The sequence below is a fragment of the Thermobia domestica genome, chromosome 13, assembly GCF_964235325.1.
Source record: "Thermobia domestica chromosome 13, izTheDome1.hap1.1, whole genome shotgun sequence".
In the NCBI taxonomy this organism is placed as follows: Eukaryota; Metazoa; Arthropoda; class Insecta; order Zygentoma; family Lepismatidae; genus Thermobia; species Thermobia domestica.
Window position 1 is genome coordinate 15,272,585 of NC_137466.1, and position 15,674 is coordinate 15,288,258.

The 15,674-nt window shown below is 36.3% G+C and overlaps 1 protein-coding gene across 1 annotated transcript in view; it reads left to right on the plus strand.

Annotated features, from left to right (window-relative positions):
- Positions 1–10,518: 10,518 nt before the first annotated feature.
- The window catches only part of LOC145669131 (trypsin-2-like), a 77,134-nt gene continuing 71,978 nt past the window's right edge, over positions 10,519–15,674 (plus strand). Inside the window, exon 1 of the mRNA XM_081737478.1 lies at positions 10,519–10,664. Within this exon, the coding sequence (XP_081593604.1) occupies positions 10,610–10,664 (55 nt within the window). The 5' untranslated portion in view covers positions 10,519–10,609. The remainder of the gene's footprint in view (positions 10,665–15,674) is intronic.

The window sequence follows — 15,674 nt, forward strand, 5'->3', positions numbered from 1 at the left end:
ATTAATCACTATATATATGATCATTAAATTAGATAATACGCATGTTAGCATATTATGTGCATAATAAGTTAAAGACGTGAATCGTCATTGACATTGCAGTAGAAGTACCGTGATTGGTTTTGATAGTATACGTTTAAAATATATACTGGCAACCCTGGGAAATTTCGTTTTGTCTGCGGACAAATGTCTGCTAAAATCACCGCGGTAAGAAAAGGATAGTATTGAGATTATTTCAAGTTGGATTAAGTGGGACACATGTCTGCAATCAGGGACAGCGCTCCACTGTTTCTCTGGGTGGGCCAGATGTAGGCCATAGAACAGTAGTGATAACCTAGCTTGTTTCGACGATTAACTAACTAACTCTATGGCCTATGGAACCCGGAGGTTCAAAACCGCATTCACAAAAGCTCTCCACTGACATTTATCCTTAGCCAATTGGATCCGATTTCTACTTTGTATTCCTGTCTCTGCGAAATCCATCTTAATATTGTCCTCCCATCTGCGCCTAGGTCTTCCTAATGGTCGTTTTTCGATTGGTGTTTGAGACAAGACTTTGAAAGCGTTTCTACTTTCTTCCATTCTAGCTACATAACCTGCCCACCTGCCTCCTAGACTTGATGACCCTAACAATGCTGGGTAAACCGTATAAATTATGTAGTTCCTCGTTATGAAGTTTTCGCCATTCCCCATTCCCGTTCCTCTTGGGTCCGAATATTCGTCTCAGGATCTTGTTCTCAAATACTTTCAGTCTCTGTTCTTCCCTCAGAGTAAGCGACCATGTTTCGCAACCATACAGAACAGCGGGCACGATTATCGTTTTATATATTTTAACCTTCAAATTCCTCGACAGAATTCGCGACGACAAGAGATTTTGAACTGAATAGTAACACGAAATCCCTGATGCTTTTAGTCGACATTTAATTTCTTCGTGAATATCATTTTTGTCTGTTAATATTGATCCTAGATATTTGAAAGTATCCACTTTAGCAAAAAGTATTATTTAATATTTTAACGTATTCATAATTTGCTGTACATAAACATTCATAAGTCTTATATAATATAGCCTACTTTAATAATAAATATGGCTTAAATGTTGTTACGTACATACATGTACTCTTCCTGAACGTGAACCTCTCTAACAAGGAAAAATTCTGCTAACTTCTAGATGAAATTAAGAAACACAATCAGGCCATAAAATTTAGTTGAGTTTGAGTTTAACGTCGCTTTCACAGCGAGGGTATACGAGATGGAACCTACTTATTAACATGGAATCCGAACCACATGAACTCCCGCCGGGAATCTAACCCTGATTTCCCACGCGAAAGGTGCGTACGCTAACCGTTAGTCACGAATGAGCTTGATAAAGTTTATGTATAAGTTTACGAGAACGAGAAAAGGTTATCTAGCATCGAGACTAGATGAGAAAAAATGTTTGAGAGTCGAGACAATACGACACTTTCACCAGACAAGACGAGAAAATCGTGCCAATACTACTAATTTTATACTTACCTAATTAATCCGCCATTACACTTACTCGACCTCACACGCATTGTCATAATATCATTTCGACATTACGCTTACTTAGCGTCATGATTACAATATAACTAGAAAATCACACTCACAACACCCTTTCGAGCGACTTTACACTTACTCATCCTTACACTCACATCAATTCGGCAATCGACATAACGCTTACAACACCTTTTCGACCACACGATCACTTAACTTCATACTCACAACATTCACATCTATCACATTCGATGTTGTTGTTGTTGATTTTAGTTTAGCGTCCCTTTCAGCAGCGAGGCTATATGAGACGTGGACCTACTGATTAACGTGGAATCCGAACCACATCTATCACATTCGACCTCACACTTAGAACATCCTTTCGACATTACTCACACGACTTTATACTTACATCAAGGTCTTGACATCACGCTCAATAAACTCACGATCAGTTCGTGAGGTTGAGGTCACGTGCGCTTGGTATCAACGCTATTTGTATTATTAGATGACATATTTACGAATAGACAATATGTTTGTTAATTGATGGTGCTCATAAATGAGACGAGACAGAAAATATTTTCTCGTCTCGAGACCCATTATAGAACTGTTGTCTAGTCTCGATTTTCGGATTTTTTTTCTTGTCTGGTCTCGATTTTTCTTGTCTCGTTTTGTAATTTATGTAGAAAATGTATGCTCTGTTGGTTTCTTAATTTAATAAAGAATTGATCAATAGCCTTTCGCTGCGCAAGAACTCCTCAAGAGTAAAATGTAACAACATTTAAATATGTTTATTATTACAGTATATTGTATACTGACTTGCCTATCTTCAAACATTTATTAATGCTCTTCATTTTGTTCGTATAATCACCTCATAAACTTATAGTTTCTATATTACGAATCATGTAACAATGAACATTGTTTGAGACCTAAAACTTGGACGAACTATTATAGCCCACGAAACTACAGAAAATTTACGACTCGTCTCAAATTTGAAAATCTATTCCACTAAGTCACTTCATAATCATTCACTTTCATTAATAATGTTTTACTGTACAGGCTACACGGCATAACAGTGAGTTGTAAACAGATATATTTCGTTTTTCACTTACAATTGATTAAATACATGTTTTGTTTCCTTTTTTCCTACAACTTTTAAGCTAGGGATGGGCACGAGCGAGTTTTCTTTGAAACTCGACTCGACTCGAAACAGACATCTTTTACCTCGACTCGAGAACTCGGCTCGAAAAATTTCCTTCAACTCGACTCGAATTTTGCTCGAGTTTCGAGTCGAGTCGAGCCAAATCCTGTATGTAGTTTCAAGTACTCTCTTGAATTATTCCATATAGACAATATAATTATTATCAATGTTACTACTTCTACTACAATTATTATTATTATTATTATTAGAACACCGTGTATAAACATGAAAGATAGGCAGTTTGTATCTGAATACGAAGAACTAGTTGACTGCAACTTAGGTAGTCGTGAAGTCTAGGAGGCAAGAACGTTGTTCATGAGGTTGGAATTTGAATCCCGGGGGAGCAAGTATTCGGGCTCGAGCCAAAATTTGTTAAAAGTTATAGGGCGCCGGCCAAACATGTTCAAAACTACTCGGCCCGGGTTTGTCAACGGCTCGAACGGCTAGGCTCATAGCTCATTCGCTATGGAGCCGAACCGAGAAGTAGGGATGCGCACGAGTCGAGACATGTCTCGAATTTCGACTCGAATTCGAGTCGAGACAAACTTCTTTCTCGACTCGAATTTCTCAGTCGAGACACGAGTCGAGTCGAGACTACTCGTAAAATTCTTGATTCGACTCGAATGTCTCGAAAATCTTTGCTTATTTTTAAAATTATTTCGAAATAACTAATCACACAGAAACAGGTATTTTCCTTGAAACCAATACCATACCAGCATTTATTACTTCGAAAAGGTACAGGTATTTTTAAAGTTAATAGTTAACCTTTCGCCAGCGGGCTTTAATTTTCTTCTCATTTCAGTTAATTAAAACTAATAATTATATGTCATGATATCTGATAGACTTTAAATATGCTAACAACACTTAAGTAACTATCCAGATATCTAATGTGTATAAAACTGTTGCGCTGAAGTGAACTTCGTAAATTGTCTAAGTGAGCAATTGGCAGTCTATAATAATTTATTGGATTTAGTAAAAATTTAGTCAAATGCTATATCTGGAGCATTGGATTAATTCTGATAAATCATTATGATTTAAATCAAGATTTAAATCATTTGATTTTTTAAACACTCAAGTGATTATTAAAATCAAATTCCGAAATAAATTAATTTGAATTGAAAATAAGTAAAATCCCTTTTCTGTTCTGTTATTTCAATTATGGAGGATAATAATCATAATACGATGAGACTCAAATGTATGTACAGCACAGTATGAAAATGAGTGTTATGCAGAGAATGAATAGGGAAAATCCCATTTTGAACGGGTAGCAAGGCAATCCTGCTTTCTTCTCTTCGTAACATAGGGTTTGTAAATCATAAACTATTTCAACGAGGAAATCACCATTCGAATTTAAGAAGAAAATTCTTTTATGTGCATGTCTGTTTGTTCCCAGATTTTATTTTATTTTATTTATTTATTTATTTATTTTAAGATTTTATAACTTTAGGCGAAATTTATAGATTTTATATGTATTTCGTGCCGCAAGCTAGTTCTGATTTTTTAAAATATGCCCTACCAAATATCAATAACGTTTGGGAAAAAATGCAATGTTGATAAACGTTGTTGTACTTTTTCCGTAATGCTTAAGAAACTTTGTTTGGGATTGAAATAGGTTAACGATTGGGGATTAATTGAAAATTCAACTCCGGTACTTTCACTTAAATTGTATAATTAATATTTAATACTAATTCCTAATGTTTTTTTCTTCAGTTCGCGATTTGTAGTATAAGAGGAGAAAGATTTGCTTTAAATAAAAAAAAAAAAATTAACAAAATGATTTTTTCCACCCTGCATAATTTACACGCATTTAGCATCTAGCATCTTGATTCTCACTTCTGGAGAACAGAAAAAAAAATTAAATAGTTCAACGACCGTCGGGAATTATCCTTTTTAGTTGAATCGATAGTAGGAGTAATAAAACCAGTCAGTATTTACGCTGTTGTATTGTCGAATTCACAGAAATGTTCAAAAATAAGCAAAACGTGATTCTACAAAAGACTGTTTACTACCTACCCATAGTTTTATTACTGTCAACTGAAATCTGAGTATGTGGTTATCTGGAATGTTTCTGTCCCTTTTCAATTTACAACTTGAGAAGGTAGGGGGTATGAACGTCAGGGGACAGCCAGTTAAAGAAATGCTTCAGGGCTATGTCGGAAGCTCGGAAGCAGCATGTTTTGTATATACTTCTTAAAATGCTATCCATTCATAAAATATAAATTCGCCCTTCCCTCTTTCCAATACAGAGAACCGACTCTTTTGCTGAAGAAAGATGTTCAGAGAAAAATGAAACAATCGTTTCAAGCACGAAGTTCTTTATCGTACACAATGAACGTAATTCTTTTAGTTTCTGAGTGTGTTTAGCTTATAGATTGTGACAAGTTTGAACCCTCCACGAAAATGCTAAAACCAATGACAAGTGCAAATATATATGACAAATCTGTGGGTGAATCAAATAATGCAGACAAATGGGAAGATGATTGAGCTCCTTCGTGGTTAAGCGGTTAGCGTATCCGCCTTTGGTGTAGGAGACCCGGATTCGATTCCCGGCGGGAGATCATATGGTTCGGATTTCAAGTTAATAAGTAGGTCCATGTCTCATATAATCTCGCTGCTGAACAGGATGTTAAACTCAAAATCAGCTCAGCTCAGCAAATGGAAAAATAAGTTGAGTTGATTTTGAGTTTAACGTCCCGTTCAGCAGCGAGACTATATGTGACGTTAATGGAAAAACGAAGAAGTTTTGTTTGAAGATAACACTGCTTGATGCAGCGCAGTCTACCACTTGTAAAATAGTCTTGAAGTGTTGATATTTGGTATGCGTGCGTGTGTGTGTATACACTTGTTTCTGAATATTTATATACATTCGTGTGTTATAATTGTTATATTAATATCCACTGGATTAGGTGAAAATATAAAACGGATTTGATGGCAGTCAAATTCATGTCATCTTGGTAAGCCATTAAAAAAATAGTAATATTAAATTAGATTATAGTTTAGTGTCCCTTTCAGGAGCAAAGTTGTATGAGACGTGAACCTACAGCTTAACGTGGAATTTGAACCATATGAGCCCCTACCGTGAATCAAACCGCGGACTCCCACGCCGAAGAAGCGTACGCTAACCACATAGCCACGGGGAGGCTCAATATTTAGTAATATCTATTAAATTGTAAAATTGCATTTTGCATAATTTTCTCTAATATAATCTTCACAATGTAAAGTCTCAGCTAGGCACATTATCTTGTTTAAAATCAGAAAGTCAATCTCTTGTGGTTCACTCTTGGGTTGGACTGTGGGATTATATAAATCCGAATTAGATACTTTTATTCTATTTTGTACAGTACATCCGTTCCTTCATAATCTCCTAAGCAGGGGCGTAAATAAGGGCCCCGCAGACCCCACATTGCGGGGGGGCTCAAGCCATCAGGGACCCCAAATCATGAAGTGGGACGTAGAGAAGGGGCCCCACTCCACGCTGTTTGCTGGGAGGCCCCCAAGCCTTTAGTTACGCCACTGTTAATAAGAATAGTTACGAATATAAATTTAAGTCACATTCAAATGTATCAAACTCTTCGATTAACCTGGTGATGGTTAAGAAATTAAGTGCGTCTGGAGGTAGACTATTTCGCAATTCAGTGGATATATTGTGAATGTATTAAAAGTCTACTGTTGCACCCATCAAATTTAAATTTTGAAAAAAATATTCTCCGTGAATACTAAACAGGATATTTTTTTTAAAAAAATCAATTGTTAATTTAGGCTGCTAATAAGGCAGGTTTTGTGAGAAAGGAATTCTCCAGGGAATAATTCCTCAGTTCGTTATATATATATATATATATATATATATATATATATATATATATATAGTGCTATTTATTAATTTATTTTATTATCTTTGTGACACAGCGTCATATTACCTTTGTACATGAATACTATACTTGCAAGATTTCTCCTTGCGAGACGCCACAAAGCTAACTGAAAAAACATCCTGACCAAATGGACTCTCTCTTTGTGTGTGTATGTTTGAAGAAAGAACAGTCTATGCGTTGTTTTTCTGACCCTAATTGTTCAATTTGTCTCTGTGGTAAAACTCTTATTTCGCTAAACTTGACCAATAATATAATAAAATATAAATATAATAAAAGCAGTAAATTCTAAAGTACCCTGTAGCATCTGCCCGAAATTAAATGCATAAATCTAGATTATTATTTCCAATTAGAAGTCATTTTCGATTCTAGGTTACTAGTGACTGAATTATTCTTCTTTGTATCTTCGTAGTCGAGAAAATAATAATAATAATAATAATAATAATAATAATAATAATAATAATAATAATAATAATAATAATAATAATAATAATAATAATAATAATAATAAATTCATAGAAGAAATCCAATGAATACGAAAGTAATTCACAATTTCCTTCATAATGAATGCAATTGTCAAGTACTTTCGTATTTATTGGACTTCCTTTATGAATATATAATTACTCATTATAGTGCATAAAATGCCCTACAAAATTTACAAATTTGCGTAAAAATTGAAATTTGTATCGCAATTTGCTACGTAATATGTAAATTCTTTAAAAAAACGCTTATATGTACAGCATGTAAATGTTTTAAATATATATATATATATAATATAAAACCTTGAACAGCGTTTTCTCGAGACGAGTCGAAACAGTTTTAAATCTCGACTCGTCTCGTGCGCATCCCTACCGACAACTGAACCGAGACAACAGCTCATCCGGATTAAGCCGGCTCGAGCCGATGGCTCCTCCCAATCGAGTCGGCTTGAGCCGGTGGCTCACCAGAGCGGAACCGAACCAAGTTGATGGCTTACCCTAACCGAGCCCACTGGAGCCATTGGCTTAGTTGAACTGAGTCGAGCTGAGCCGATGGACTCATTTCAACCGAGCCCAACGAACCGAAGGTTCACCTGAGCAGAGTCAGAGTCAATGGCTCATCTCAACCGAGCCGGCTTCAGCTACCCGCTTACTTGAGTCAAGTCGATGGCTCATCGCAACGAACCAGCTCAAGCCGTCCGTTAAGTTGGGCCGAGCCGATGTCTTATCCCAACGAGCCGGCTCGAGCTGTTCACTCAGTTGAACCGAGTTGAGCCGGTTAACATCACTTCCCGGAGTGGGCTTCTGCTTGGTCTTAAAACTTAGACCGTGCAGGTCTGAGCCTTGATGGTGAGAAGTACAGTATATACTTATATTGATGCTTACCATATTTGAAGCTGTCTCGTTATAAATATCTATTGTCGTCTCGTTATCGAGACGATACGAGCAGTGTCCCATCTCGCGAGCAGCACTAAAAATATTCCACATTACTGCTTACAAATCTCATGGCTTTGCTTCCTAGTCTAATGAGGTAATGATTTCTAAACGAGCTAAAACGAGCTGAACCAGCGGGCCATTTATCAAACTCAACTCGACTCGAAACTCGATCTCAAAACAGCGACTCGGTTCGGAACTCGACTCGAGAAAATTACCTTTGGCTCGACTCGTGCCCATCCCTATTTTAAGCGTTTAAAATGCAAACACGCACAATATATATATAATATTCTGACACTTATTATCCTATATTTTTTTGTAATAAACAAATTGTATTTAAAACCAATTGTAAAAACCCGAACAAGGCAATCTCACAATTATTTTATAGTCAGCAATAATTAATTTCCAGATACTCAATAATTGTCTTGATATTCTTCACGCAAATATTCTCCGTTATCCGTAAGTTAGATATAATTCATTATCGGGACATAATTCGTTATTTGACATCCGAATATTATCCGTTATCCGAATATTATATATCATCTGGACATTATCCTTTATCCGGATATTATTTTTTATCCATTATCCGAATATTTTTTGTCATCCGAATATTATCCGTAATTCGGATATTATCCGTTATCCGGATATTATCCGTTATCCTTCATTCGGATATTATCCGTTATCCGAATATTATCCGTTATCCGGATATTATCCGTCATCCGGATATTATCCGTTATCCGGATATTATCCGTTATCCGGATATTATCCGTCATCCGGATATTATCCGTTATCCGTCATGCGGATATTATCCGTTATCCGGATATTATCCGTCATCCGGATATTATCCGATATCCGTCATCCGGATATTATCCGTTATCCGGATATTATCCGTTATCCGGGTATTATCCGTTATCCGTCATCCGGATATTATCCGTTATCCGGATTATCCGTTTCCTCAAAAACGGATACCGGATAATTTCTTATCCGGATATCCGTTATCCGGATATTTTGGCCATCCCTACTGTCGACAGACAGACGGATAAAGCCATTCTAAAGACTTCCGACACTTATGCATAGCTTAAGCTGCAAGTGTGATAAGGGCGAACATTGAATATATTCTTGGGACACTGAATTGCTTCTGGAAAACCGCGTCTTTCTATATATTACCGTTTGTGTTCTGTGGTGATCAACAATATAGCAGACAGCGATAGATCTCTACCACTTTTGGATTAAATAAAAGTCAAATGCATTAGATGTATCTATTCGTGTTGCAGACCTATGCTTATGCATTAGATGAATCTATTCGTGTTGCAAACCTATGCTTCTCGCTATTTCTTATCGCTCTTGCTCTGATGCCAGCTGACAGACGAACGGACGGATAAACAGACAGATGAACATAGCCGTTCTATAAGAATTTGTATGCGTATGTATAGTACACTATAGAGTGGAAGTACTAACAAATGAAATTAATTCAATTTATTTTACGAAAATTATCCGTTTCCGTTTCTCGGCCGTTTTCGTTTTCTGTTTTTCGAAAAAAAATTCGTTTTCCGTTTTAAGAAAAATTCTTCGTTTTTTCGAAAAATTTCTCGTTTTTCAATTTTCAACAATTTTTTCGTTTTCCGTTTTTTCGAAAAAAATTCGTTTTTCGTTTTTCGAAAAATTTTTCGTTTTCCATTTTTCGAAAAAGTATTTTTCGAAAAAATGTGGCCATCCCTAGTTCCATTATAGCTGTGTAATCTTTTAGTACATTATGTAATAAATTGGTTAGTGGTTCAAGAGTACTGTTTATTATTAGATTTGATATTGTCCTAGGTACAACAATCTCTGTCCCCCTAGTACGTAGTGGGTAAGGGCAAAATGACCTGATCGAAGAAAATCGGTCTGGAAATTTTCTCACAATATGCTTCAAATTAGGTAGTATAAAGAGGAAACATGTAGTTAACGAAATCACGTATTTCCTCTAGCTTTGCACAAATTAACTCGTCTATACACTGAAAAATATGTGTCCCTTGCTACAGCAATTCCCCTTATTTCAGGACGAAGTTGAATAATAACGGCGACAATGCATCATTTCTTTATATTATTCCACAAAATGTTCTTTTTAAGGCATTTTATGATAGTACTACTTTAATTTTTAAAAACCTGTTTCCAATTCGTAGTCGTAAAACAACAACTAATAATAATAATAATAATAATAATAATAATAATAATAATAATAATAATAATAATAATAATAATAATAATAGCAACTAAAAGAAGATAATTCCATTATTAACACCATGTACAACGAATTACAACCTGTATTACTAAATCTTTTCAATCAATAGTAGAACAAACAGGGAATTTCCATCTTACAACAATGGCATATTTATCAATTGATTATCTGTTCCTTCCTTCAGTACTAAAGTTGTATTTAGAATCCCGTCCGACAAAACAAATTACACAATCGTCTGTGATTTATCTTATCTGGAAAATAAAATTGAATAATAGGCACCAAGGTTTTAGTTGTTAAAAGCCAACCACTTGTATTTTCTGTTTTTACTTCACGTGATCTCTTAAAATATGTGACACCAGTACCAGTAGCGTTATTCATTCAGTTTAGTGTCTATTTGGTTTCTTTCGAAATGTCTCGCCTTTTACATCTGCTCTGCCTTTTGATCTCTGTGCACTACATTTCAGGTAAGGAGAAGAAAACGGACTTCTAGTTAACACACAGGCTATCACCCAAACTCACTTGGTTTAGTTACTTTAAATTGATAAAAAATTAATTAAGTTCTTACAATTTTCTGTATAGACAGGTTAACAAAATATCCCCTATCATCAGGATTAATAAATGACAATGGTTTTCAAAATGTACACGTCGCAGCACCAGGGTTAATGGAACAGTATCTGCAAACTAATACTTAAAACGGTATTTCACTATTACAATATTCGCAAGGATAGAAATTTATATCTATTATTTTTAGTTTAAATCGAGATGCTTTTCACCGCAGTTTGAAGAAGTAGTTTCTTGTGAGAAACGGAAATTCCTCCTGAACACTTTCGGGTCAATCTATCTGAAGTGGTCCAAAAATGGTGAAAATGGTTGCTCGACCATCTCCGAAAATTATAAAAATTTGCGTGTGATGAACCTTGTGTGTGAGATCAATAACATAATTCACGTTGTCGTATGTGCAAGTGTTCCTAAATAGCGGCCATCTTTGTTGTTGGTGGAGAGCCAATTTTTGCATTTGCAAGAGTTTACGAAAATTATAGTTGCTCAGGACGTACGAATCAGAACACCAAATAAAAACGAATGTTTACAGGAGACACTGAGGTACACGGAGAATATAAACTTTTGCGTCTAAATAATTATGCAGGGTTGCAAACCAATACATGAAATCACCAGAAAAACTACAGAAAATTACAGTTTTAAAGGGACTGTATTTTGGAATGGCATAAAGTGGGGGGTTCATAAGTTTTGTACTGAATACTATTGCATGTAAAGTGTCTGCAGAAATATCCACAGCTATGATACTACTGGCACTGTAGATTTATGGGGTCCGAAAGTTGAAGTTTGTGATTTTGATGCCATTTTTGGGGCGTAATATCTCAGAAGGGCAAAGTGCTAAAAAAAAAAAAAAAAAAAAAAAGAAAAAAGCTGCTTATCTCACAAAGTAATTCTGAATGTGATTAAACTATTGCAAAAAAAAAAAAATCATGACTGATATTACATTGATAGAAGAGTGAGGACATGGTAAAAACGCGAAGAAAGCACGTGCCTGACGATGGTCGTAGCCCGGAAAAATTTAAATGTTTGGATTATGTTTCATGCTAAATCTCAAAAACTATGCATGGCGCAGCAATTAGGCCCGCTTTTGTTTGTGTTCAGTTGTGTAAAATCATGCGAGTGGTGTGTGTTCCATCTTTCTTGCTAAATGATCATTATCACGTCTATATGGTAAGCTGGTTAGCTCCCCATTGCACTCACGACACCCATCGTCGAACTGGACCGCGGTATTAAGGCACTTAATGTATCAACAAAGTGACATTGAAATCCAATCCCAGTTACGGAAGTTCATAAGTTCAAAATGTTGCGTTACATCTATCCTAACTATGCATAAAATTATATGAACTAAGATAAAGGGGTGCTTCCGGTTGACGTGGAAAGTTAAAATTTAGCATGGCCGTAGCTTTCAAGTACTAACGCACAAAAAAATTGCCAAAATTTAACATTTTTAATTTTTAGCGGGTTTAAGGGGGTATGAAGAAATTCTCTACGTTACTTAAATCAGCTTTTTTTTGGACTTCTCATATTTTAGGTACTTGGAATTGGAATAAAAATTTGAAATTCGATATGCTTGTAAGTTTCCGTTAGCGTTATTTTAGTAAATCACCAAAAATAGAAACAGTTCAACCGTAGAGAGGTTTTATGAGGAACTGAAAAGTCTTTCCGATGTTATTTGTGTGGGACATCTTCAACACCCCAAAATGTTTTGACACTTCCGACAGGATTAGAATGATGATATTTGGCACGATTGTAGACTTCCAGGACTAACCCACAGCAAATTTGCCAAAAGTGAATATTTTTAATTTTTAAGATATCTATTAAGGAATGAAGTAATTCCCATGTTATTTAAATGTTTTTTTTTTCTTGTGATACAAAATCTTATGTTTTAGATAGTTGAAATACGAAAAGAAACTTGAAATTTGGTAGAATTGTAGATTTTAGAGATTCGAGGCCGTACGACGAGTAAACGCGGTGGTCTTGGGACGAAGTCCCCAGCTATCCAAATACTAGTCTATCCTAACTAACACAACTTTGTGAATATATTAACTTCCGTAACTGGGAATGGATTTCAATGATACTTTGCTGATACATTAAGTTCCTTAATACTGTGGTCCAGTTCGACAATGTATGTCGTGGGTGCAAAAGGGGAGCTAACTCCCTTACCATATAGACGTGACAATGATCATGGAGCTAGAAAGATGAAACAGACGCCACGCGCAAGATTTTACACAACTGAACACAAACAAAAGCGGACCTAATTGGTGCACCATGCATAGTTTTTGAGATCTAGCATGAAACATAATCCAAATATTTATTTTTTCCGGACTACAACCATCGTCACGCAGTGCTTTCTTCGCGTTTTTACCATGTCCTTACTATTTTCTCTGTGTAATATCAGTCATGATTTTTTTTTTGGCAATAGGTTATATGCCAATGTGAGATAAGCAGCATTTTTTTTTTTTTTTTTTTTTTTTTTTAGCACTTTGCCCTTCTGAGATATTACGCCCAAAAATGTCATCAAAATCATAAACTTCAACTTTCGGACCCCCATAAATCTACAGTGCCAGTAATATCAGAGCTGTGGATATTTCTGTAGACTCTTTACATGCAATAGTATTCAGCAAGAAACTTATGAACCCTCACTATGCCATTCCAAAATACAGTCCCTTTAAAACTGTAAATTTCTGTAGTTTTTCTGGCGATTTCATGCATTGGTTTGCAATCATGCATAATTATTTAGACGCAAAAGTTTATATTCTCCGTGTACCTCAGTTTCTCCTGTAAACATTCGTTTTTTTTAGACGTTCTTCTGATTCGTATGTCCAGAACAACGGTAATTTTCGTAAATGCTTTCAAATGCAAAAACTGGCACTCCACCGACAACAAAGATGGCAGCCATTCAGTAACACTTGTACATACGACAACGTGAATGATATTATTGACCTTCTCATACACAACGTTTATCACACTCAATTTTTTATACTTTTCGGTGATGGTCGAGCAACCACCTCTGGGCCACTTCGTATGGATTGACTCTTTCGGGTAAAGATTGCTTATGATTTCAAATATTGTTTACTGAAATATCTAGTTTAACACTGAGTGACTTGGCTTTTGAGGATAAAGGACCATCCAACAGGACTGTACACTATAAGTTCTCCGAACTCCAGCGCGGTCGCTTGGGCCGCGGTGGCTCAGTGGTAGAGCATTCGCATCTGGTGCTTAGAGTACCTGGTTCGATTCCAGCTGGTGCCAAGTGGACTTGTGTGTTGGACAAACACCATGTGTGTGGATTTTCTCGGGTTCACGATTTTCCTTCCACTTTATTCATTCTACCATTTCATTCGTTTCTCATCGCCACGGTCTCCCTTAGCCTAGCTGGCATAACCATGGGACATAAAACTTAATGATTTTATTTCATGATTTCTAGTGCGGTCGCATATTTCTCACGGGGGGGGCGGTAGCTTAGTGGTAAAGCGCTTACCTCCGGTCCTTGGGGTCCCTGGTTCGATCTCAGCTTGCGCCGTGTGAACTGTCGTGGACAAACATCGTGCTCGTGGGTTTTTCGGGGTTTTCCCGTTTCCTCCCACTTTCTTCATTCCACCATTTCATTCATTTCTCATCAGTACCGTCGTCTCCTTTAGCCTAACCGGCATAACTGTGGGACGTAAAACTTAAATCTTTCCTTTCCAATATTTCTCGGTGATGAATTTCATTAATGTCGTCCATCCACGTCTGTTGTTGCAAGTAATGTTGATGCTGTGTGTGAAATGATGGAGAGAGATAGGCATGAATGTATTAGATACCATTTTGCACAATGACATGAAAATAATACACGATTTTGTGTGATAGCGTGAACGTACGGAAGCATTCAAACCGTTGGATCGCAAACAACTTAAACCAAATTTTAAAAACAAACTCGTGTCAATTAGTTTAAAGAAACGCTAAAAAATAAACAGTGATAAGTTACATTTCGTGTACTACATCGTTACAGCAGAAACGAAATCTGTATTTTGCCTTTAAGGCTAAGGGAGACGGATGATTAAGGCAAGTGTGTGATGAAGGAATAATTAGTGAAATGGGAATGTAGGAGGAAACATGAATACCCAGAGAAAATCCAAGGACACGATATTGTCCACCACAAGCTGGCTTGGTCGGAATCGAACTAGGGACCGCAAGAACAAGAGGTAAGCACTTTACCACCGAGCCACCGTGCCATCTATCGATACAGTAGACTAAACTGATCTGTTCATACCACACGAAACTAGACAGCAATCCAGTGTCTGAGTGCAAGCCGAAACTAACAAAGGTAAGTGTTGCCAAGGAAATGATTGCTTGTTTCTTCGGTTACACATGGCTTTGGAACATCGAATGACTTTAAATGCTGAGTGATAGACAACAATTTGTTTGCCTGAGATAATCTACGAATTGCATAAAATAAACCCAAATTGTCACATCCTTCCTCACAGCCATAGTGCTAGTTCCCACCCAGTACACTAATTTCAATAAAAGTTTATAATTAATGTATCATTCTCTGTACTCATCCAATGATTTATTTTTGTTCTCACATATGAAAAATAAGATGTGCATTTGTGTCGCCGGTGATGCATTCCGTACAGCGGTTTCTGATGTACCGTAAACTGAGGTTACTTGGAAAGTTCTTTTTTTTTTCATACTACCCCTTGGTATTTATTGCAATTAATTTTTCTTCTTGTCGTCATGTTTCTAGAGCTCACTCCATGTTACCTTTTCCTGCAGTCATAACAAAATTTTACTGAGACTGAAGTCTCCCAGGAGCCAAAATGTGCTGCTTCCAAGTAACCCTGTTTTTGGGTCTACTTGGAAAATATATTATTTCATAGTGAGAGTTGTGTGAAAGACGGTATTATTTGGGAAGAATCACTTGGAAGATCATACTTTTC